Source organism: Ursus americanus, chromosome 11, assembly GCF_024610735.1.
Source record: "Ursus americanus isolate L20-20 chromosome 11, mUrsAme1.1.p, whole genome shotgun sequence".
In the NCBI taxonomy this organism is placed as follows: domain Eukaryota; kingdom Metazoa; phylum Chordata; class Mammalia; order Carnivora; family Ursidae; genus Ursus; species Ursus americanus.
In genome coordinates, this window is record NC_142137.1 from 46693864 (window position 1) to 46720554 (window position 26691).

Here is a 26691-nt window from a genome sequence, read left to right on the forward strand (position 1 = left end):
AAGCTTGTCTGTCCGCTCACCTCCTAGTGGAGATTTGTGTTCTTTCCAGTTATTTAATTGATTGGCCATTTTATATTTTGTAGAATTTTGTATATATTTATTTATATATATTACATATTTATTTATATATGTATAAAACTCAACATATATATATATATATATATATATATGCGCCCATTTATTTTCTCGTAAGCTAAACATTAAACATGAAATAATCCCTGTTATTAATCAGAGCCTGGGACAACTGTCTGGCATGTATAGTATTCAGTAATTATGTGGTAAAAGGAGTAGATATCTTTTGGCAAATCTAAAAGCTAATTGGGAAAATAAAGCAAGCAAACTGCAGAAGTTAAAGCTCATGGGGTAACTGAACTGAACTGAAATCCATCACCTGCCTCTCTCACCCAAGGGCCGGGGCCCCCGACCTGCTACTTGGAAGTCTTCCCTTTCCGTCACAGTCGCACATCACTCCTTCCTCATTGCAGACGGTCTCTTCCTTTTGTTCCTGTCTTGTTCCATCCTTTTCCCAGACACTGAGTTCAAAACCTTCGTTACCCCTGTGAAATGTCCCTCTCTTCGCATCCGATTCGTTTCCAGGTTCGAGGAATTTAGCTTCCTACTAAGGTTTTCTTCTTTTGTTCACAACTTGATAATCAGACATTTAAATAGCCGTCAGTGCATCGCCTTGTACTGCTGTTTAGTTTAGTGTCTACCCAGCTCCCATCTCAGCACGCTAGCCGGCTCCCAGCTTGCCTCCCTGACTCATTTTCCCGTCCCAGATTCAGCCTCCACACGGTCATCTCGTCTCTCTCTAACATGTGATTTTGTCCATGCTGTCCTGTTGCTTCCCGCTGTCCAGTTGCTCCTCTCTGCCTGCAGCCTGCAAGTCAGTCTTCAGCCTCGAGCTCAGGGAGCTCTGTGCTTTTTGCCACCTGCCCCCTGACCACTGTGATGCAGAAATATTTTACTCTCTGCAGGTACCCGAACACGCTATACCATCTCCCACCTCCATGCCTTTGAGTCAGCCTGTGCTCCCATGTTCTGGAATCCCTCACTACCTTTGACTGGGGAGAATAACCTCAACTCAGTTTTGACGCCTTCTTTTATCTCCGTGTGCATGTGCGTATGCATTCACACAAGCCCAGGACGTGAATCCCATCTCATCTCTACTGTGGATGTCCACAGCACTGCCCTGCATTGTGCTGTCACTCCCTCTCGTTTCCTAGACTGTGACCATCGTCACAGAGTGTGGAGGCCCATGGCGTTTTCACCACCATTGAATCTTACAGGTACAATGGCGGATGTCTAGTAGGTGCTCAATAAATATGTTGGGTGCTAGACCCACGTGAGTAACTCGCACTGTGGTGCTCGATACATATGAATAGATGAATGTAGGATTTACATGTCTGATTATCAAGTTGTAATTTCCCAGGCCAAATATCCTTAATGTCTCATACCTTGTATTCAATCCTGTTATCACCTCTTTAGTCAAAAATTGTTCAACTTCCTGCCTGAATTGTTGCATTAGCTTCTAAACCAGCCTGTGCCAGTTTAAGTTCTCCCTCTTGTCTATACCACACTAATGCATGTGAGCCAGACTCATCTCCTGCAGTGATGGCCCCAGTCTTGTCAGATTCCTGTGCCTGGCCTTCAGCAACCTTAGCAAATCTAGTAATCAAACTCCTTTCTCCTTCTCCAACATGAAGTCTCCATTTTAGTCAGTCTCTTCTCCCCACTTGCCTGGGCCAGCTTGTGTTCCAGGGCTCAACTCTGTCTTCTGGCCAGAAGACCCTGTCCCCATACCTCCATCCATCTGAATTCTGCTAATAATCTGTCTTACTGAAGTTGTACCATTGTGCCCAAGCCACATCTCCTATGGACTCGAGGTATTTCTGCTCTGTAGCACCGAGGCTCTAACTGCATGGTAGAGAGTGAAATAACCCATTGCAAAGATTTCAGAGTGAATCACAATTGCCGTATAAGGGAATGTTTACTCTTCTCCCCTACCCCACTCCAGAAGGCGGGCTCCACGAAAGTCAGGAATTTGTGTCTGTTTTGTTCATAAAGGAAAACCAAGGACCGAGGCACCCAAATATTTGTCAAATAAATAAATAAAGGGATGAAATTGTGTACTACATGGTGGAATTTAAATCTTCCTTCAAAAAAAAAAAAAACCTTTGAAGAAAATATGGACAACTTTGAGTGATTTCTGAATTTTAAAAAATGTGATACTTTAGAACTAATTTCTTAAGCGGAATCACAAAACTAGCAAATCATCATATTCATTTATATAAAATGTAGTATTTAAACTCTGAACTTTAGAGCAGCTTCTGAAAAGTACTAATTTCTATATATGACAGTGTCAATTAGTCAGTCATATTTTTCTGGAATTTTTCTGCATCAATATGAGTTGAAATTAACTCAGGATAATTCTAGTTCAGCTCTAGATAGATGGAGCATAAAAATGGTTTGCAAATAGTCTATCAGAGTAAAAATAGATGCCAGTCCTTGGATTCAGAGTAGTATGAGGATACCTATATTTTGCCATAGCTAAGGTCATTTACCAGATCTTTCCTAAATTATATATGATTTTTAAAATAAGAAAAGCATAACTCACTCTTTCAAAGTACTTAGCCCAAAATCTGACATATAGTAGACATTTATTAAATATTTGAACTTAAGCCACTGGAGATTTTTGTTTTGTTTTGTTTTTGCCTGTGGGAAGGGTATTTAAGAAGGGAAGTGACATAGTTGTATTTTGTATTTGAGAAAAATAATTCGATGATTGTCTGGAGGATGATATGGAGAATAAAAAACTACCCAGAAAAACCGGGCAGCATTCATCAGTGAAGGAATGGTCATAGAGCACCTACTGCTTGGTATGCACCGAAGAATGAGTGAACTGCTAAGATTCTGTGTGATAAGTATGGCCTATAGATAAAGTTTAGATGAAGAATTATGAAAACCTAATTTAAGTAGTAATTAGGATAAAAAGGAGTAAATGTCTTGGTATCTATTTAGACAGAAGCACTGACGGTATTTGGTGAACTCTATAAAGACCGAAGGCTTGAGTATATCACCTAGGGTTCTGATTTGAGGGACCTCAAACAATAGTATAGTTCGAGGCAAGAGTTTATTAAGTAGGTATAAAGGAAATGATGAGTTGAGGTGTGGACATATTCTATTAGGAGAGTCTGTGTAAATCCCTGTGGAGATGACAGTATAGAATCATAAATAAGATCTGATGCTTAGAAGGGATATGTGGACTGAGGAGGGATGGCTTTTGAATTGATCAGCAACAACCAAAAGTAGTTGTCGAAGACACAGATACATGTGGAAATTCCCAGAAGGGGGTTTACCTGAGGGAGACGAGATGTGGGCTGAGGCTATAAGATTATGGACATCAAAAGGTTAAGAGGACGCAAGAATGACCCGCAAAGAAGGCTGAAAACTAATGGCCAGACATGACGTCAAGAAACCAGGAAAGGGTAGTTGTATCAGTGAAAATGGTTTCAAGTACAGGTAATAGAGAAGCTGACTCACCTAGCTTGAAACAATAAGGTAATTTATTGGATCACATAACTAGAATTCCAAAGGTAGAACGGCCTTGGGCGTGGTTGATCCAGGAGCACAATAATTTCATCAAGAAACCAGTTTCCTTTGTCTGCTTTCGCTCCGCCATCCAGTCTTGGATTTGCCTTAAGTCTGTTGCTCCTCTGGCGATAGAATGACGGGTTGTGGAAATCAGGGCTATGTGCTCCCTCATTCACATCCAGCTGAAGAAGCAGTTTGCATCTAGAAGTTCTCCCAGAAGAGTGAAGAGGAGCTTACCCCAAGTCTCCAGCCAAAGTACTCCTTGTGTCCCCTTGGCACTGGTAAAATCAAAAACAAACGGACACCAGTCTTGAAAATTCCCTGAACAGACAAAACCAGTTTATTCATACAACAGAGTTTAATTTGGCTTATTTTGCAAGGCCAACTTGACCTGGGTCATTTCTTGTTTATGCCTCTGGAAATCATAAGCAACACTTGAACTGTTGCCCAAGGTTGAAACGAGGTAACCACTGATCAATTCCCTATCACTTAAGAGAATTCTCTTATCGTAACCAATCACTGTGAAGAACACACCGTCACTGCTTTCTCACTCGATAAGCTGCTGTGTAACGATACACGCCTCCACCTCAGCCTCACTTCATTTTTTGGTGTGGGCACTCCCGGTTTGCAAACTGTCTTTTTTCGTGAGTGCTAGTTGACTACTTCAGTGATTCATTGGCTTTTACTTTGGCTCCTTTTGAACACTTGACAGCACAAATACGGTTACCTGACTTAGGATTCCTGAAAGAGTCAACTGGGGAGAAGAATTAGACTGCCATCTCCTGGAGCTGAGCATGGATTTAGCTTTCCCCAAGGCTATGCACTTCGTTGGTGAGAAATGGATACGGGAACAAAAGTGGAGATTTTTTTTTTTTTTTAGGTAAGAGGAAATGGCAAATGGAGAACCCATACCCAGGCAACAGGACCACTCTGCAAGTAGGAAGGAAGTCTAAGAGGAAGAACGTTTGAGGAGAAGTCATTAACGTTGTGAAATGCCAAAGAGGGTCAAAGTGAGAGTTGATGAAAAAAAACCCACAAAAATCCCATTGGATTAGTAATTAGGAGGTCATGCTAATGACCCAGTAGACTCTGGATACTGGTTGAAGGGGAGAGAGGGTAACTGAGGTGAGGAGGGGATAGGAAGCACCGACGCCAGTTTGAAGACTCTGGGTTTGGAAAGGAAGAGTAATGATAATAAAGCAGCCAGAGGGGAAAAACGGTAGCAAGAATGTTTTGTTTTGTTTTTTGTTTTTTGTTTTTGCAATCATCCATTAAATGTGTCGAAGCCAAGTCGTGGCTCCTAACCAGGTTCTGATGCAGGCTCTTTTAGTGAACTTTGTCAGCTTGTCGAGTCCTCAAGTTCTCATCACTTCAGAGAGAGAAAAACAAAGCTGTTTGTTTTGTTTTTTTAATCCCACAGAGTTGGTGAATTTCAGAAATGATTTAAAGAAAAGAGTGTTATCGTTCCCATTTTAGGGAAATGCTTATGTTCAGGAGAGATTGTAAACGTTCTACTGCACTGAGGCTTCAAAACTTTTACTTGGAGCCTGAAAATGGAATATTTTTACTCTTTACCTCAGCGCTTGGTGCTGTGGTCTGAATGTCGGTGTCGCCCTAAAATTCACATATTGAAATCCTCACACCAAAGATGATAGTATTAGGAGGTGGTGCCTTTGCAAGGTGCTTAAGTCATGAGGGTAGAGCCCTTATGAATGGGGTTAGTGTCCTTATAAAAGAGGCTCCGGAGAGATCCCTAACCCTTCTACCATGAAAGGGCACAGTGGAAAAGCGCGAGCTCGGAGCCAAGGAGAGAGTCCTCACCGGGGAACTCAACCCTGCTGGCATCTTGCTCTTGGACTTCCCAGTCTGCAGAACTGTGAGCAATAAATTTCTGTTGTTTATAAGCTGCCCAGTCTTTAGTATTTTGTTAGAGCAGGCTGAACTAACAAGACACTTAGTCTTAAGCTAAAATTTGTATTGTGCAAAAAATGCAAGAAAATGTTTAATTTCAGGCAAAACTATGTTTTTATTAAAATTATAGAAAATAATGCCTCTTGCATGCTAGGCACCCATTAAGTAATTATTAGTTATCTATACTTCAAATTTAAGGATAAAAAACATGGGGATTCTGTCAGACTCTAAAATTCTCTATCCTTGAACCTTATTTTTTAAATCATTAGATACGTGATTCTAAAAAAACAATAAAACTGTGCCACAGAAAACTAGTAATAATGAGCAATGTAATAAAACCTAAGTAACTAGGATTAACTAGGTTAGTCAGATGAAATTAGTGGGTAATTTAGTCACATACTCAGCAACTATTAACGGAACCATCCCTGTGTACCCTGCACAGTTCTAGTGCTGTCGATAACAGCAGTGAACAAAAACTCTGTGCTCTCCTGGAGCGTACATTCTAAATGGACAGACAGTTAAGACATAGGGGCGTCTGGGGGGCTCAGTCGGTTAAGCATCTGCCTTTGGCTCAGGTTATGATCCCGGAGTCCTGGGATTGAGCCCCAAGTTGGGCTCCCTGCTCACCGGGGAGTCTCCTTCTCCTTCTGCCCCTCACCCTCCCTGCTCGTGTTCTCTCTCTTTCTCTCTCTCTGTCTCTCTCTCAAATAAGTAGATAAAATCTTTAAATAAAAAGCAGATAAATTAATATATACTGTGTCAGGGGAGGTAATTGCCTTGAAGAAGAATAAAGCAATGTATTAGGATAGTAGGCAATTATTGGGTGGGGGTGGTGCTGCTGTTTTATAAGGAGGACGGGAAAGGCTCTCTGAAGAGGAGATGTTTGAGTGGAGAAACAGGACAAGGAGGATGGCTGGGGGAACTGTGTTCCAGGTAAAGGAAGTACCAAGTGCCCTGCTCTGTGAGCCTGTTGGGCATGTTTGAAGACCAGCGGGCAGGATCCGGTAGATGGGATAGAGTGGGCTGAAGGAGCTTCACGAGTGAGGGCAATCACTGGGAGCCAAGGCCAGAAAAATGGGGAATTGGAGCATCATGTGAGGAAGGAGGCCTTAGGGCCCGGTGAGGAATTTGGGAACACTTTAAGGAGGATGAGGTGGGTGGGACACCTGGGTGGCTCGTCTGTTGCTCGTCTGATTCTTGATTTTGGCTCCGGTCCTGCTCTTGGGGTTGTAAGATCGAGCCCCTGCACACTCAGCAGGGAGTCTGCCTGAGATTCTGTCTCTCTCTCCTTCTCCTTCTGCCCCTCCCCCTGCTCTCTCTCTCAAATAAATAAATTTTAAATGTCTTCTTTAAAAAAAGGAAGGATGGGGTGGCATTAGAAGGTTTTGAAAAGTTTGAGGTGGTTATTGCAAAGCTCTGTCTATCTGCTGTGGGGAAGCCAGGCTGTTCTGGGGCAAGTGTGAAATTGAGAGAGTTAAAAACAAATGTCACTTTTTTTCTTTTTAATACACAATAAAGGGACCTACCTCAGAAATTTATCTAAGTAATAGAACTGACAGATCTACTCTAATAAATAGGCAAGGTCAAATTGTAATTATGAGCGCAGTGGGTACTCATATAGAAAAAACCAAATGGACCCTAGTTAACCCTTCATCGTGTATTTGTTGGTATTTGGTAAACCTTGCTTCATAGCAGGTGGAATACGAGGCACACCCTCCCCCATCACTGACAGATTATAACAGATTACTGAGGTGAGTGCCCTAGAAATTAGTGCTCTTATGACATTTTTATTGTAAAGAAATAATTACATCGTAGTGTACTTTTGTCAAGCTTTTAGGAACTGGGCAAGTGCTTTATATTTAGAATATTCTGTGCTCCCCTTAAATGTGAATGGTTGGAACACATCTAAGTTTATGCAATATTTAAAAACCTTTTTGGCAGTGAGATTCATGGGATAGTGATCTTAAAGCCTCTCTCATCCTACGTTTTATAGGCTAAACAGCAACTTATTTCCGAACTTTGAGGCAGCCATCTACTTTTTTTTTTTTTTTTCCAGGCAGAGGTCACAGAATGATTTTGCTTTGGAAAATGAAAAAAAGGAAAGATGGCACGTGAGCCCAACAAAATATTCAACACGCTTGATATATTTTGCCAGGATTTTTGTCAAGAGCATTATTCCACACCCCCAGCATTTGCAAAGGACCAAACATTTCCTGAGGGACCTTCGTAGATGAGACATGGAATTCCCTGGTGTCAGCGTTGCCTTCCACCTGGGAAAAAGGCAGCCCTGTAATGGAAACCTAGCATATGCATTGTCATCCCCCCTGCCTGCCCCTCTGGTGCTTTACGAATTAAAAGATCCCAAGGCTCAGCCTGCTCTCCAGCTGCCAGCCGCTGGTAGACATGAGGGAGCCAGAAGGGACCAGGTGGAGCAGTTTTGAGTTGCACTGAACACACGGTGCAAGGAGGTTGGCTGTAACTTCCCAGTGAATATTTATACCAGCCCCATTTCTCATCTTGCTCTTTGGCATGGATCGGAGTGCTGAGCTCCTGCTGATTTCAAGGGCCCTGCATTGTTTTTGGACCTGCTCCGTGAAGTATTATGTCAGATGAGAAATGGGCCCCAGGTCCCTATCACTAAGATGGCTGGTTGACTTTTTTTTTTCCTCCTAATGGAGACTATCATGTTATAGTGTCATAAGGATGGGGCAGAGAGGGAGTTCCCTGACGTCTCCTGACATTCCCATTCCTTGAATCACACACCCCACTACTGTTTACTATGCAGTGGAACGTGAACTGCTTCTGTTTGGAGCCACACAGTATTCTGGTTGATGTATTGCTGCATTTTCTTCTTTTTCTTTGGGGTTTTATTTTTGTTTGCTAAGGTCAGGCACTTATCACAGGGCTCCCTCATCATATTTCACATTCTGATCCCTCGCGGCAGGTGCTAACTTCCTTGCGTTCAAAGTGAATGGGTTGAGTAACCTCATAAAGATACAGAATGTCTTGGCGTACAAAGGAAGGGAGTCCAGAATGCCCGCGTATGGAAGACTCTCAGTGTTATTTAGAGAGTCCTGTAAACCTGAGAAGATATTTAGAAAACCATCTACACATACACCCATTAACTTTTTCTAGGTAGTAGATCAGAGACTTATATTCATGTTTCTGATTCCCAATCCATATTTTTATCTAATACAGTGCATACCTTATGGGTATTTTATCACCGTATTGCTTATGAGAAATCGTTTTTTCATTGTTTCTTTATATGACATAAACTACAGACAGCAACATTCTTGTGGGAATTGTTGATTCTGTAGTTATATTCTCAGATAATTAAATGTAAATAATTAGAAAGAGGGTTGTGGTCAGGAGAATCTAGTCTAAGTTCTCTAAGCAGAAGGCAGACACAATAACCTCAGTCTTTTGTGACAGCAGGTACCAGAAAAGAGGAACAAAGGCACGTGTCATACAAAGTACAGATGGCATTCAACAAGGGGCGTGTCAGAGGCTCTTGATATATTTATGAGGGTGGGGGAATGATAGAAGAATACAGACTAAACGTGAGTACTACTAGTAGCTCAATACTTACTCCTGAGGAGCTGGTATAAATCTGGAGCTACACCTCTAGGGTCCTCTTCAAGATCTCCTTGACATTGGCCCTTTCAACATTTTTACCGTGATCTGGTATCGAAGGCATGCTAAGAAAGTTTATTGGTGTCAGAGCACAGGGGAGAGGTAGGTTGAGCAGCAGAATCAGAATGTAACGGGACGAGCTGAAACAATGGACTTGCTCCAACAAGATGGCCTTTAGGAGGAACACATGAAAAGCTGTTTACTTGGGTTCCAAATGCCAACTGCATGTGTAGTGACTGAGAGAAAACAGGACTGTAAATCCTAACATGGGACAAAGGCTTAAGGGTTTCGTTAGTTAGGTTTCAGCATGTATTCGTGCTTTGAAGTGTCTGGGAGCAAAGCTGATGTACTCTTCAGGCTATGCTGATGGGTCCGCGGTGAGAGTGGTAACGCCTCTGCGGTATTTTGTGTCTACAAAGGCCCGGGGTCAGGGCAGCCCTCTTTGGAGTTCAAACGGCAGTTATGGGAAAGTAGGTTTAGACTTGACCCATGTCAGTGGGTTCACCTTCTTCTAAGACCAAAATTCCATGGACACCGTGTATGGGAAACTTTCTAATAGTAAGAGTGATCTGAAAATGAAATGGGCTGCCTCTTAAGAAAACAATTTTGTTGTCAACACAAGTTTTCAAGCAGACAAATGAGGAATATATTGATGGTGTTGTGGAAGTGATTGTAGTAATAGCTAACATTTACTAAGATCCGTATTGCAAATTCTGTGCAGTGTGCGCTCACGTGCACGCGCCTCTGTGTGTGTGCTTCTGATCTTATTTAGTTCACACCGTAGCCCTCCAGTGGATATTATTATCTTCATTTTTGAGCCTAAGTTCCAGTGACTGGTAAACGGGAGAGAGGGTTTAAAACCCAAGTCTGAGTCTACCGTGTAGGCTCTTAACACTGCATTCGCAGCCTCGAACATAACATGGTATTTTTGCATTTGAGGTCATCGAATGTCCTTTGGACCCTGAAATTCCAACATTTTAGTAGGGGATGATCTTTTTGGGGAAGGGAGGTCATCTTTATTTTGTGCATTCATTCATTCAGTTTGGTCCTTACTGGTTGAGTTTTTCTCAGAAAAAGAGTCGATGTGTTTCTGGGTATAATTGATGGCATTAGCTGTTTTGATTGTGGCCTTCAGCTTTACTGCTTACTGGAGGGAAATAATTTCCTGCCTCATTAACCATGGTTTGTAACTGACCTAACAGAAACTTGAGTCCTGTACCATTCAAATAATGCTTGGGAAATTCATTTGATTTTTTTTTTCTTTGTTTACAGATTAAGTAGGGAGGGGGCTTTGAATTTAGAGCTTCTGTTTTTTTACAAATATTTACTCACATTTCTTTAGTGGGGAAACCATGTTTTATCTGGATAATTTGTTAGGATCATAGTGAGGAAAAGGCCAGAGTTGCAGGTCTCAAGTGTAGATCTGCAAGCCCTGGAAAGGAAAGACTGTAGAAGTGTCCAGAGAACAGTGTGTTCATGGCTTTATTTGCTGTTACTCCAGGGCCTGAGGTCACCCTGGCAGACAGGTCACTTGTACTGCAAGCATTCATGCTGGCCCCAGGGACAGGCATGAGGTCACTGGCAAATTGCAAGAACAGCTCCCATTATGCGTGGCCCATTTTCTTGATATTTGTTGCTAGGGTCTCCTTCCTCCTCCATGTCCTCTTCTCTGTGGTGGAACCCAGTTCTGACCATGTCTGGTAAAATGGGTTAACGAGGGCCTCCTTCCAAGACTGCTGTTCACCTGCTCAGTGACATCATGGATCTGCGTCCACTGGAGAGGTTCCACACCTCCCAGCCCACTGCCAGAGGAGAAACTGGCTTAGATTTGCAGCTATGGATTCTTGGATTCTAAACTGAAATGTGTTGGTTTAAGATGGCCTGGCATTGTTACCTGATGGGCTTTTTCCAGAGAGTGGGAACTGGTACTCAGTAGTGACGTGCCATGACTTTCATCTGATCTAAGTTGACCAAGTCGCTTTATTTTCTTTTTTCTTCCACAGTGGTTTTCTGTATGCAGGCAGAGCATCTTTCTCCTCACCCCCAACACATGGGTCTGTACAAACACACACGCACAACCTCTTACTCGTTTGGGAGACCTAACACTGCACATACAGATATGAACACTTCCACACATTCCCATCAGAGAACTGATCCCTGTTTCTCTCCACCTGTTCTCTTGCTCTCCACTAGCCAGCAAGCTCTCTGAAGATAGTTTATGTATTCCTAGAACTGTCTCTAGAACATAGTAGATGTTCAAGCAATGTTTTCTGAAGTAGACTGCATTTGACTCCAGGACCTCAGATGACTTCATCTACATTTTTCCTATTCCTGTTTTATTGTTCATTCATTAGCACTCACCAAGTAGCCTGCACAATTCTAAGTGTAGTGAATAAAAACAGTGAATGAGATAGAAAATAATCCCCGCCCTAATGGAGCTGAGACTCTCATTATTGAAGTGGAGACTAATGTTGTTATTCCTACTTTGCAGCTAAGGGGAATTTAGACTTATGTTAGAGAAAGAAGTTATAAGCAAAGCAAAGCCTAAAAACTTAAACTTCTTCTGGTGGCTAAAATGAAGATTGACGCTGACAGCGTGAGACATAGAACTATACGTACATACTGTCCACTTTCTGCAAAGAGAAGAAGCTGGTATGAGAGTGACTGTCCTCGAAAGTATTGGATGCTTTTGCATTTCTTGGGTCATGAAGGATTGATGGAATCTCAGCCTGTACTTGCAAAGGCTGTGACCCATTACCAGCATCTGTGCAGAAGGAATTATGGTTTCTGAGTTAGAGTAGACTCTGAAATACGCAGATATAGAGTTTCTCTTCCTTGGGTTTCAAGAGGATTTTTCAGTCTGTTAGGAGTAAATTCCTTCTCTGCTACAGAGGAATTTCAGAAAAGAACCAAGAAACTAGTTGCAGGTGACCTGCAATTCTTTATTTTTTAAGTGAGTTTTTGTGTTTATGGATAAGTCCATTTTTTATATTGTCCAGACTGATGCTGGTATTCACAGGGCCTTATGACACAAGGACCACTAAAAAGGGGTTGAAACAGGCATCTCGGGTGGAAAAGAGGGTCACCTTTAAATATGGTAATAACTGGTATAGATTCGGCAGAGTAGATGCTTATATTCACTTTAGTAATTTTTGAAAACTGTTCAAAGTGTTTTGTTGCAGGAGTCTGCATTCCTGATTGTGGTTTCACAGTGTGACAGAATTAAAGTCACTTTAAAATGGAAAACATACAATGTGTGATTGAAAGAACCTGGGTTCTGCCATCAGATAGACATGAGTTCAAATTCTGGTGCTGCTCCTTTCTACCCACACGGTCTTGGGCATGCTGTGTATCCTCCGTGAGCCTTGATTGCTTCACCTATAAAATACGGGAAGTAATATGTTTATCAGTGTGTTACTATAAAGATTAAAGGAGGGAAAATATATGAAGTACCGGCATAGAATGTGTCACACTGTATGTACTCAGTAAAAACTGGTACCATTAATCATTTTCTGCTGTCGAAGTCTATGATAAATTTTATATTTTGTATATTCTAATTTGTGTTAAGTAGACTTAAAAAGTATCTGAAGTTTCAGAATTAAATTAATTACAGAATATGCAGAAGGAAGTACAGGAATATTCTTGCTAAATAGTTTGTGGTAATAATGCACGTCTATTCTCAAAAGGCTTTTTAATTTTAAGAAATATCAACCCAGTAAAGTGAATTCAAGCAAAGGGGACTTACTATAAAGATTCAGATCATTGCATTTTGGTTTCCTGGAAACTGGAATGTAAAAGACCAAGGCTATTTTTGTTTTGTTTTGCAGGGGCAACTGAGTTTTACTCGTCTCTTCAGTGTACGCTCCATCCTTTCATTACTGACTTATTTTCCTTGTTTCTTCATCTTGCATGTGGTCTAAATTGGCCGAGCGCCTGTCCTACCTTGCACCTTCAGTAGTACCTCTGACCAAATGCTTCCCCCAGAATCCCTTTGAAATCATCAAAACCCAGCTAATAGTGTCTGAGAAAATTTGCCATACTCTGAGTTCATGCTGATTTCTGTTTGTTTCATTCAGTGAGCGTTTAATGTACTTGAATTTTCTTTGCACAATATCTGCCTTCTCATTTGGATCTCCTGGAGGGTAGGGCCATATTTTCTTCACTCAGCAATCCTAACAACTGTGACAGTGCTTTGCATATAAGCAATCATTAATGTTTTTGATCAATTACATTAAAAATATATTGGGTGGGTCCACTAGGAGATAATAAAGTCATGAACATTCATTGCTTACTGTAATTAAGCTTATTACCAGGAGTGTGCTACAGATAATAGTTTTTTGGGGAATACTACTATTTCCCTCTTTTTTATTCTGGTTGCTCTAAAGCTTTCTACTTATGCTATTTTCAGAATTTGGCTACAGTGTGCCTATGGTTTGGTTTTCTTTTCCCTTTTCTCATAGGTTGTTTACTGTATTTCAAGGGTCTATGGGTTGGTGTTTCATCACATTTGGAAAAATTTTGGCCATTACTTATTTCAGTATTATTCTGTCTCACTCTCTTGCTTCCTGATAATACTACACTAGTTACTTATACTCAGTTAATCCCTCTGCCCCCCGTTTTTGTCTTGCTGTTCCAGTTTGGGTACTTTCTAATGGCCCAGCTTCAGATTTACTGATTCTTTTGCAGTGTCTAATCTGCTGTTAAATCGATCCAGAGAATATTTTTATTTAATATATTGTAATTTTTGTTCTAGAATTTTCATTTTTTTAGAGTTTCTGTTTTTCTATATGCAGTACATAGATATATATGTATATATACATATGTATGTATGATATGTATGTATAACCATATGTACATATATACATCTGTATTATATATACATAAATGTATTATATGTGAGTATCTAAATATACATGACACGTGTGTGTGTGTGTGTGTATATATATATATATATATATGTATATATGTGACATACACACACACGCACACATCTTGTGTGTGGGTATGTATCTTTTCCTGTAAATTATTTCATATATTAACAATAATTTTTAAATTCCTTGTCTGATAATTCTAAAACCTGGGTCACATACAGGTCTCCTTGTGTTTACTGTGTTTTCTCTTTAGCAGAGTTCACATTTTCCTGCTTCTTGTTAGGACTCAAATATTATGGTATTCAAAACATTTATGGTATTCTGAACATACAAAAGCTCAGTAGAGCCTGAAGCATACTGTTTGTTTTGTCGTGTTTATTTCCTGAAAAGCCTAAGTCCTTGGCTCTGACTGGCAGTTAAGGTGAGGGTTTGAACATTCAGATTCCTCTTAAGAGTTGAGCAGGAGGGGAACTTCCAATTCCTGAACAACCATCATTTTGATATTTCAGTATTTGAACTAGAGCAGTATTGACTGAAGTTTCAAATATTTTTGGTTCATGTTTTGATTTAGTAGTAGCAAGGCCCTTGTACCTATAACTTAGTACATTCACTCATTCATCCTAGTATTTTTTGTTGTTTTGTTTTTGTGGATTTCTCAGTTTTTTCTACATAACTAATTATGTTATCTGTGAACAAACAATTTTTTTTCTAAACTTTATCCCTTTTATTTATTTATTTTTGTCCTCTTGTACTGGCTAAGATTACCAGTAAAATATGTTAAAATGGGAAAAACAGATATCCTTCCCTTAGTTCTGAGCTTAGGGAGAAATAATTTAATATTTCATTATTAAATATGATTTAAGCTATAGATTTTTCAAGAATGATCTTTATCAGACATGAGGGAAATATTTCTTTTCTAGGCTGCTGAGAGTTTCCATCATGAGTGGATGGTGAATATTGTTAAATGCTTTTTTTGTACTCATTGAAAAAATATTTTGTTAATATATTGAATTGCATTGTTTGATTTTCAGATGTTAAATAAACTTTGCATTCTTGGGATAAAGCACACTTAGTCATGATATAGTAGCTATTTTATTGTTGCATTTCACTTGGTAATATTTTGTTATTTTTTTTCATCTATGTTCATGAGAAATATAGATCCACAATTTTTTAAAAATTGTCTTCGTCAGGTTTTAGATGAGAGTAATCCTTTTCTCATATGAGGGAGGGAAGTGTGTTCCCTCCTATTTTTTTGAAAGAATTTATAAAAGACTGTTATTTTTCCTTATTTATTAGACTTCACTAAGAAAACTCTATCATCCTGGAATTGGTTTTTTGGGTTTGTTTTTTGTGGGGTTTTTTTTGGGGGGGTGTTTAATTATGAATTCAATTTCTGTAATTGATATAGGACTATTTGGATTTCCTATTTTTTATTGGATTGGTTTTATAGGTTGTGTCTTTTAAGAATTTTGCTGATTTAATCTAAATTAGTGAATGCTTTGGCATCAGGTTGTTCATAGTATTTCCTTATTATCTTTTTAAATATTTTTGTTATCTCTAATGATCGTCCTCTGGATTTGTAAATTGTCTTTATTACTCACATATTTTTCTCTTTCAGTGATTTATGCTCTTTATTGTTTCCTTCCTTTTATTTACTTTGGGCTTATTTACTTTTCTTTAGTTTATTAGAGTAGAAATTTAGATCACAGTCTTTAAGCTCTACTCCTTTTCTAGTGTAATCTTTTAAAGAAATAAATTTCTCATTAGCCACTGCTTTATTTGCAGATCACAAATACTGATTTGAAGTATTTTTGTTTGTTTGTTTTAAGGACTTCATTTCTTGATCAGTTAAAGTTCATAACACAGCTGAGAGGAAGCTACAGAAATTTCCCATATACCCTCTGTTCCAATACATGTATAGCCTCTTCCATTGTTATTACTCACCAGAATGGTGCATTTATTACCAAAGATGAACCTGCAGTGACTCATCATAATATCTGTAAGTCCATAGTTTACTTTAGGGCTAACTGTTGGTATTGTATATGCAATGAGTTTAGACAATGTATAATGACATGTATCTTTCATTACAATGTCATACAGAATATGTTCGCCGTCCTAAAAATTTTCTGTACTCCTGTTTATCCTTCCCTCATTTCTACCCCAGTAAGATAGTTTTACTTTTCTAGAATATCATATAAGTGGAATCATACACTATGTATGGCTTTTCAGATTGGCTGTTCACTTAGTAATATGCAGTGAAGATTCCTTCATGTCTTTTCATGGATGGAAATCTCATTTCCTTTTACCACTGAATAATGGCCCATTGACTCTATATATTAGAATTTATCCATTCACCTTAGTGAAAAACGTCCTGGTTGCTTCCAAGTTTTGGCAATTATGAATGAAGGTGCTATAAACATCTGTGTACAGGTTTTTGTGTGGACATATATTTTCAGACCCTTGATGTAAATATCAAGGAGTGTGACTGCTAGATCGAATGGTAAGAGTATGTTTAGTTTTATAAGTAACTGCAATACTGTCTTCCAAAGTGGATGTGCCATTTTACATCCCCACCAGCAACATATGGGAGTTCCTATTGCTCCATATCCTTGCCAGAATTTAGTTGTCAGTGTTCCAGATTTTGGCCATTCTAGTAAATAGTAAAGTGTTATCTTATTATTTTAACTTGTATTTCCTTGATAACATGTGATGTGGACTGTCCTTTTAAATGCTTATTTGCCATCTATATATCTTCTTTGGTGAGGTGTCTGTTGAAGTTTTTGGTCCTTTTTTAAGGAGGTCATTTTTCTCTTACTGTTGAGTTTTAAGAGTTCTTTATATATTTTGGATAGCAGTCTTTTATCAGATGTGTCTCTTGCAGATATTTTCTTCCAGCCTGTGGTTTTCTTTTAATTTTCATGACATTGACTTTTGAAGAGAAGTTTTTTAATTTTAATGAAGTCCAGCTTACCAGTATTTATTTTTCATGGATTCTGTCTTTGGTGTTATATTCAAAACTGAAAGTCATGTCTAAAGTCGTCTAGGCCTTCTCTTATGTTATCTTCTAAGAGTTTTATAGTTATGCATTTTTACATATTGGTCTATGATCAATTTTGAATTAGTTTTTGTGAAGGATATAGGCTCTGTGTCTGGACTTAATTTTTGTGTGTTTGTGGATGTCTAGTTTTTCCAGCACCAGTTGGTAGAGAAACTGCCTTTGCTCAACTGTATTGTCTTTGCTACTTTGTCAAAGATAAGTTGACTACATGTGGGGTGATGTGATGTGTTTTCATTAGTATTTTGTCCTAAGTATTTTCTAAATTCATTGGTGATTTCTTCTTTGACTCATGGGTTACTTAGAATTGTGGTGTGTAATTTTCAAGTATTAATGATTATTTCATGTATTTTACTATCATTGCTTTCTGATTTAATTAATTATGACCAGGTACTATACTCTGTACGGGTTAGTTCAAAATCCTATGATACTTATTTTATGCCCTACCTGACAGTCCTTCTGGTAGACATTCCATGTGCACTTGAAAATAATGCGTATTCTATAATTATTGGGTGTTAGTATACTATAACTGTCAACTACAGCATGTTGTGATGACAGTGTCTACTTTTGCAATTGGTTATTGTGGAAGGAATGTTATAAAAGCTCCAAGTATGACCAAAGATTCCTAGTCAGTTTCTTCATTTAGTTCTGTTAGTTTTTGCTTTATATCTTTTGAAGCTTGGCGGGTAGGTACATGCACATCTAGGGTTTTGAAGAATTTATCATTTCTTTCATTTTCTTAATTCTCTCTTTGTATCTGGTAATACTGCTCATTTTGAGGACCATTTTGTGACATTATAATAGCCCAAACATTTATGTTACATTTATTATTTACATGTTCTATTGTTTTCTGTCCTTTACTCTGAACCTAGTTGTGCCTTATCACTACTCAAGTTCCCCGGAAGCAGACTCTAACATGGAGATTTATATGCCAGAAGTTTATTGTGTTGTGCTTTCATTGGTAATATTTTTGGGGGAATGATGGAAGCATGATTAGACTGAGAAACTTCGATCTTCAATGCAATTGCAACAAAGGCCTCAGCTGATCTTATGGTGACTCTAGACTCAAGTGACCTTCAGGGTGAGGGTAATACCTTTATACCCGTTCATGGTCAGTCAGTAGGTAAGGGCTAACCCCAGATAGGGTGTGATTTAGGATAAAATGACTCTCTTTAGTTGAGAGCAAGGCTTGGAAAGGAACTTAGTTGAGAACTTCTAGTTGGTAACACTCCCAGCAGCTATAGGAATGACTTCTTCTGGGCAGTATACCATAGTATCACAGTGTGTCTGTATTTAAAGTACTTCTCTTGTAGATCCCTAATAGTTGGGCTGTGGTTGTTTAATCCAATCTGACAGTCTTTGGCTCTTCATTGGAGTATTTAGTCCATTGATATTTAGGGTGACCGTTCATATGGTTAGGTTTGAGTGTGCTGTCTTGCTATATGTTCTCTATTTTTCACATATGTTCTTTCTGACTTCCTCTTTTCCTGGTCTTTGGGGTTAGTCAAATTTTTTTAATGTTTTATTTTAATTTTTCCTTTGACTTTTTGTTATATCTGTTAATATTTTTTCTTATTAATATTTAATATTAGGTATTACTTGACGTATCCTAAATGTCTTCTCCAAGCATATCATAACACCTCATGCCAAATGAAAGAACCTTAAAAGAATATAATTTTGTCCCACTAGCTTTGTGCTATTAACATGTATTTAGTCCTATACCATATTATAAATCATATAATACAATGTTGTGGTTTTTTTTTTTTTTTGCTTCAGTTGGCTGTCTTCCATGAATTAAAAGAAAAACAAAACATAACCTTTGTATTTACCTATATATTTACATTTCTGTCACTCTTCATTCCTCCCTGTAGCTCTGAGTTTTTATCTGGTACCCTTACTTTTAACAGAAGGTCTTCCTTCAGTATTTTTTGTAGGGTAGCTTGTTGGTGATAAGTTCTCTCAATTTTTGTTTATCTCATGTGTTTCCCTTCTTTCATTGAAGCATGTGTGGCTTCTTTGGCCTACTGTGAAATTCTGCTTTTTTAGTTTCTGTTTCCAAAGAGGGTCAGCCTTTCAAGAGTCTCAGTTTTATTTAGGGTCTCAATTCCAGCACATTCCCTGAAATAGACTTAAGTCAAACCATCTATTCCTAAGTAGATATAAAAGGTGTAACAACTCTAGCCCTCAATCCTTCAGCTCCGTTTTTCACCCTTGGATCCACAAGGTCAGCTAGAAGTTTCTGTTCTGACTTTGAGTTTATACTTTATTTCTAGTTATTGATTTCTTTGACACTGGTGGGTAAGGACATTAAATTTTGGGAGTGAAATATTTTCAGCATTTCTACATGTTTATAACAGAGATGGTCAATGTAGGAGGAGGGTATCCCTATCAACTTAAAGAGCTAAGATGACAGAATCTTTCTTCTGTACTTTATTATACAGAATAGTTATAGGATTACAAATAAATTATGAGGCTAAACTACCATGGAAGCTTTATTTGTTTACTAATTTTTAATGGACTGTCATGTTCACCTGGTTAACAAAGAAGTCTTAGCTATTGGTCTCAGTTCTTATTGTGAAATCACATGTGTACTCAGTAGAATAATATGTGTAGTTTATTAAGAGGTCATTGCTGAGATTTCAGCTTTTGCTCTGCTGCTTGCTGCTCTAACAGGTCTATGGAAATGCAGGACCTCGCAAGTCCTCATCCTCTTGTTGGAAGTGGTGATACTCCTGGTAGCTCCAAATTGGAGAAGGCTAATCTCAGCAGCACATCTGTCACCACAAATGGAACAGGAGGTAAGTGTACCATCCCAGAGACACCCAGAATCATATTTCAATGTTTGCTATCATGTCACATGTTAGGGATCCTTATCATCAATATCATAATCAGCATTATATCCAGGGAATATATGGCTAATAGACTGTCTATTATTCTGTTGATTTTCTTGAAACTTTTTTGCACCTCCTCTGTAGCTGGAAAAATTCAGAAAGTATAGATACCCCTGAACAACATTTTGAAAGCTTTTAGCAAAGCTTCCTTTTTGTATTTGCCCTTGTAAATATTCCAAAAAATGCAGAAAGTGTGGCCAAAAGGATTTGTACTCTGATCTTGTGAGAGAGAGAGAGAGAGAAGAAATTATAACTAGTTTTCGGTTTTATTTTGAATTGCAGGAGAAAGCTACCCCAAATTTTTCTTTTATTTTCTTAAAAGAGGTTTGAGAATAGAAAAATATTTATGTCTTTTGCCCTCTCTTTTCAAAGAGATTAATACCTGATGTATTAAAATGGGAATTAAGGTTTTTTCAGATACTTTCTCATTTGATCAGCCTATAATTATGCCACAGCATATGGTAACAATAACAGTTATTTCAAATATTCTGCCCTCCTGATTTTATAAAATGCATTCAGCCATTAAAAGATATGGTCTAATTTTTACATCAGAATATGTAGCAAGAGATGACAAGTATATACACATATTATGTGTAAGCTACTTTTTAAATTATTCACCATCATTTTGAAGTTTTATAGATCTGTTTTAGTCAATAAGAGAAAAATTATATGAAATTTGTTTTAATTTATAAACTAATCATATTATTAAACAACATTTGCCACATCATATTTTCTTTTAAATTTTCAGTATTTCTGAGATTGATACACCTCTTCCCATTTATTTTAAAATAACTGTGCAGTCTAAAATTTTTTTGTAAAGTTGTGTGCATTGCAGTTTGCCTGTATTTAATAATGTTTTACACCAAACCCTTTGTAGATTAACATTTCCTTGTTGATAATGTTTATTTGTCTCTAAACATGCATCTATAATTTTAGCTAATTAATTATAGGTTTGCAAATTTGTAAGATTGTTTAATGATGATTTCTGGTGTAAGAACATTGATATTTAAACCTTAACTTGGGTACACATAATAAGATTTTTAAAAACTCTGGAATCAAACCTTGGAGTTCACTAATCATCATGTATATGTATTTAACTGAACTAAAACAGACCTGATAAAGTAAAGTGTAAAAGTCATACAGCACAGTTATGATTTTGGCTAAAAGGTCAGGAGCCAGTGCAAGCATTGAAGACTATTCATGTACACTGAACAGGCATTCAGACAATGAACCCTTATACTGTTCCTGTTCTCAGGGGACAACATGACTGTTTTAAACACTGCAGACTGGTTGCTGAGTTGCAACACCCCCTCTTCCGCAACAAGTATGAGAGATGATGGTACACTGCATGTGTTTGGGTGTGTGGTATTGCCCTTCTGGTTTGCTTTCTGTTGCTCTTTCTGTTTGCACTTCCTTTTCTGTGTTAAGTACTTGTAAAGAAAAAGGAGAAATAAACATGACTTTTTGTTGTTTATAGATAACAGTTGACTATGTTTTTTTCTTACCAACTAGTATTCTAATTTTAGATTCCTTAGACCAGTTGCATTTTTCCTTACATTTTTTAGAGTGTTGCACCAACAGATGCATCTATTGTTTTTCTACCTACCTATCATTTAAGTGGTTAATTCAGCACAGCAGTTATATCAGTAAGAGCAGGTGAAGCAGACTTACATACATAAAACTCAGTCATCTCCATAACCTACAGACTCTTATTTTAAATTCTTAACATGGCAAAAGATATCAGCGATTTTATGGATTTCAATAAATAATCTGGTTAAAGTGACTAAAGTAACATAAACATTTAAAATTTCCATCATTTAAAGAATTATCAGTATGAAAGCTGTACATTAAAAGTTATAAATCAATATTAACCCTTAAAACACTTTGAACTACAATTACTACATTCATATAAATAAAATATATAAAAGTATAAACAAACTTTCTTTTTTAAAAAGAGTTATTTATTAGAGAAAGAGTGAGTAGGGGGAGGGACAAAGGGAGAGGGAAAAAGAGAATCCTCAAGAAGACTCCCCATTAAGCGCAGAGCCCAATGTGGGGCTCAATCCCAGGACCCTGAGATCGAAACCAAGAGTTGAACACTCAACCAATTGAGCCATCCAGGTGCCCCATAATTTTTTTTTCTAAATTAAAAGTTAATATACTATCAGAATCAAAAAATAAAAGCAAAACTATACCACTAACATGGAATCACCCAATATTAAGATTAAAAAGAGGACCTCCCTGCCTGTTGGAAATGTGCATTATAAGAGAGTAGTTAGGATAGGCAGTTTGGCTGGATCTTGCTGTATCTGATTAAATTAAAATATATGGCCAGTGAGAGAAGAATACTCCATTATACCCATTATTTATGATTTTTTAATAGTTTTACCTTGAAATGTTTTTCAATTCCACACTTAAAATATACATTTTATACTTAAAAATATGTTGCAAGAATTTACTTTCTCTTAATTCTAACTCAGGGGTCTTTTTCTAGAAAGAGCCAGACAGTAAATATTTTAGCCTTTATAGAGCATACCGTGTCTGTCTCATCTACTCAGCTTTTCCACCATAACTCAAAAGCAGCCATAGGCAATGCATAAATGAATGAGATTCATCAGATTCCAATAAAACCTTCTTTATGGATCCCAGTATTTAAATTTCATAGTTATCACATCACAAAATATTCTAGTTTTGATCTTTTAAAAAAAAAACATTTCATTTGTAAAAAAAACATTTTTAGCTCACTGGCTATTGTTCTGTTTTCAAATACTCATGTAACATGGGCAACTTTACTAAAGTGAGTATGTACGATCAATATTTAGTAACTTAGATCTAATCTCAACCAGAAACATAAATCTACAGATTTATACTGGAAGATAATTTTCCTTTCAATTTTTTTTGCTTGTAAAATTGTTATAATATAGAACTGTCAATAAAAGTGGAATAAATGTAATCACACCCTAGCATATAGATCAGTGGTTAACAATTTTTTTTCTGTAAAGGGTCAGATAGTAAATACTTTAGGCTTTGCAGGTTATATGGTCTCTGTTATAACTATTCAGCTCTGCTATTCCACAAAAGCAGTCATAGACAATGACCTTGGCCGTGTTCAAATAAAACTTGATCTATGAACACTGAAATTTGACTTTAAGAAAATTTTCACATGTCACGAATATTCTTCTTTTGATATTCTTCAGCTATAGAAAAATTTAAAAGCCATTCATAGCTCACAGGCTATACAGAAACAGACAAAGGGGATGATTTGGCATGTGGGATGTAATTGCCGACCCCCGAAATAGAGCTATATGTATGCTCTGTATACTTCATGTATATGTATATTTATGCATGTAAATGCATGACAATCATATGAAAAATTACTTACAGAAATAGGTAAGATTTTTATTTGCTTAATGGTGTCAATTCATGATTAGCTGTACTTTACAGAAAGACATCTGTTGGAATTGCTTCGGATAAGATCTAAAAGTGGATTTTCACTTTCTCAATTAAAATGTATCAAGTTCCTGTTATATGCCAGGCTCTGTGCTAGGAAATGGGAACCCAGTGACCTATAGAATATGATACTGGCCATCAAGGGACCAAAAGTCTAGCAGAGGGAAACAGACAAGAAAGTAATGAGTGCATAATGTGTTCAAGGTGGGTGCATAGCAGAGGGAGGGAATATTTGATTCTACATGGAGATTAAGAAAATGCTTTAAAGAGAAGGTTTGGGAGAACCTAAATCAGACATTCTGATCAGATTTATAACATTTTCTATATTTAAAATCTATACATTATAGAAAAGAATCTTTCAGAATTTTTATTATATTTATTATACAGATGATTGATTGACTTATGCAAGGGGCTTATTTCTGAATGTTACATGTTAATAAAGTAGAACCATCTACCATCATGGCCCTATTTCTTTTTAAATTGTTTTTTTGATGAAAGCCATAAATTGTGTTATCAAATTATTTTACAAAATTACTTTCTGGATATTTAGGAGTGAAGGACACTTCGTGCTCATAGATTTTAGAGTGAAGATATTGATTTAGACAAACATAAATCATAGGCTATACTAATTATTAAAATCGGTAGGCAATACTGCATGCTCCCCTGTAGTGTTATAAATTGTATCCTTCCTGATCTAACTCCTCCTGAAATTCCCTGTAGAACCTGTGCTGTCAGAAGGAGCTACGGGTGATTTTGTGGTTCAGAAAGAAGTATATTTAGAATTGACACATACATGTCTTTTAAGTCTATACCAGTTTAAGCACAGATTTTGGAAGATGAAATGTAAGATGTAAATTACTTGGGTCACCTTCTCTTTCAAGGATTAAATCTGCTATTGCAACCAATGAACATGAACTTTGAATTATTACAATAAACAGACTTTCTTCACAAACAATGAATATACATTAATGTTGTGCTTGAGTTCCAGAGATAACCTGAACAGACAAGATTAAATTTGCTTTGAAAATATGCGTAAGAGGATAGTAATGAAGGCTGCAGCACAGCTGACACCCGACAATAATCACATACAATTTTGATTTTAGTCCGTAGATACCAATTATTTTTAAAGGTAAAAAATAAAATCCAATTATACCAATATATTACAATCAATATATTAAAAATATTTTGACTTTTTTTTTTAAATGTTTGGCTCTATGAAAAATACCCAAATTACAAATATATAACTAGTGGGGGGAGTTGACAATACAAGTATTTCTTAAGTAATAAGTTCTGTACAAAGTGCTATATATATAGTTTCTCATCCCACTTTTAGAGAAACCCTGCATTACTGAATTAACCCTGAACCCTGAACCCTGAATTACTTATTTTGAACATATAGAAGAGTAAAACCACAATACTCTTTAATTTAGGACATTAAAATATGATTGTTACTTTTGAAATCAAAACATTTGTAAGTTTCATTTTATTGAAAAATATGATGTTTATCTCTTACAGAAGATTGTCCTTTCCATTTTATAGCATGTAATGATTCTGGACATTGTCCTAATGAGTTAAAAACCCTGTTGAACCCGTGTTAATTTAAGAAAAGTGAAAAACAGTGAGAAAAAAATACATTTGAACATGACAATGAATATATACTGATAATCATTTGGAATGAGGATTTTTTTATAAGTTTTAGAAAATAATAAGATGTTTCATTGATGAATATCTTTCCAGTAATGCCTTGCACATTTTTAACTAAAAACAAGTTGCCTGTCACTAGAAAAGTACATGGTATGTTTAATTTAAAGTGCAGAAACAAAACCAAGACAGAAGAAAATAGAATACATTTCAAATATATTTGGACCTTTATTGAAAATGAGTTACATTTTTGAAACTTTCTCATTAAAATAGTGTTTCCTTTGTACTGGTTACCTGTTTTATAAATATTAAGATACTCGTTTGTAGTCTGTCTTTTTAATCAACTAATCATATATAGAATGTCCATTTCACTTCTCTTAGTTTTCTGCCCCTGGAAGAGCAAATTACTCATTATTACGTAAAGTTATTTTGTTTCTTTACAAAATCAAACCAAGTTAATTTGCATTTCACTTGGAGCTCAAGAGATGTTTGTTGATGTCCACGTAATGTGAGAATAATTTACTTTGTGTAGCAACATAATCAAATTTCCCTCTTTTCCTTTTTGTTCTTATCTGCATATGAAAAATAAATTAACATTAATGTGCAGTTTTTCCCCAAATGCATTTGTTGAATTATTACTTTAAAATCCATGCATGTTAGGACACTGAACACATCTTGACATTTATGCTTCTCTTCATATACTTTCTACGGATGCCTTTTCTCAGTAAAATGAAACTTCTTTGTCTGTCTTTGACCAAATTCAGAACTTTAAAATTTTAATGAGTGATGTTTCCAGTATAGTGAATGTGCAACCACAAACTCTTTGTCTCCCTTTTCTTCCTTCTCCTTTCGACCCCCTGCAACTTTCAAATTGAGATTATAATCGACATCAATACAAAGTCAGGATCCAAAGTAACAAAACTAATCCTCATGTCTGGCTTCTAGACTAGTTTTTTAGACCCAGCTCACGTTCTGCTCCTTTCTCCTCAATTCACAAGTGAAATACATAATTTTTTTACATCTATTTTACAGGTATTGTTTATAGATTTAGACACATGTAAATAGGAATTTAGCCAGCATTAGAATTTGGAAGTTTCAAGAGACTGTCCCTTGTATTAGTGTTGCTGAAGGCTTTGGACTGTGCTTTTTTGTCAGAAGTTGAATGAGGGCATTACCTCAGAGCTTTACATCCATCTAGGTCACACTCTGGATCATCTTCATACAGATGAAAGGAATTCTTGATTAGTTAGTGCTTCCTGAGAGGCAGTTTGGCTGAGAATTTGGATTCTGAAACCACACCACCTGGTCTCAAATTCTAGTTCTTACTGGCTATGTGACTTACAGGCAAGCTATTTAGCTATTCTGTGCTTCACTTTCGTTATCTGAAGAATTAAGATGATAGTATTCTCTACCTCATCTGATTGTCATGAGGAAGAAATGAGTTCATATCTGTAAAGCATAGCAACAGCACCTGGCTCGTATTAAGTATCTTTTAAGTGTGTGCTGTTATTATCTGCTTTTCGACTTGCTACTTATGCCTTTGAAGATATTTCATGAGAAGAAATGGAAAACATACTTTAGTAGCCTAGTCTCATATTTGCAGTTTTCATCTCTGACATAGTTTTCTTAAGGACGCTGTCTAGAG

The 26691-nt window shown here is 37.1% G+C and overlaps 1 protein-coding gene across 13 annotated transcripts in view; it reads left to right on the top strand.

The window, feature by feature from the left end:
- Positions 1-26691, top strand: part of EYA4 (EYA transcriptional coactivator and phosphatase 4) — a 298317-nt gene that overhangs the window by 211243 nt on the left and 60383 nt on the right. For 8 of the 13 annotated variants that reach the window (XM_045805513.2, XM_045805514.2, XM_045805512.2 and 5 more), the window contains 2 exons: positions 19738-19862; positions 21211-21279. In XM_045805513.2, the coding sequence (XP_045661469.1) occupies positions 19738-19862; positions 21211-21279 (194 nt within the window). Of the gene's footprint in view, positions 1-15886; positions 16009-19737; positions 19863-21210; positions 21280-26691 lie in introns of those variants that run through there. The other 5 variants (XM_045805520.2, XM_045805518.2, XM_045805517.2 and 2 more) reach the window with 2 other exon arrangements.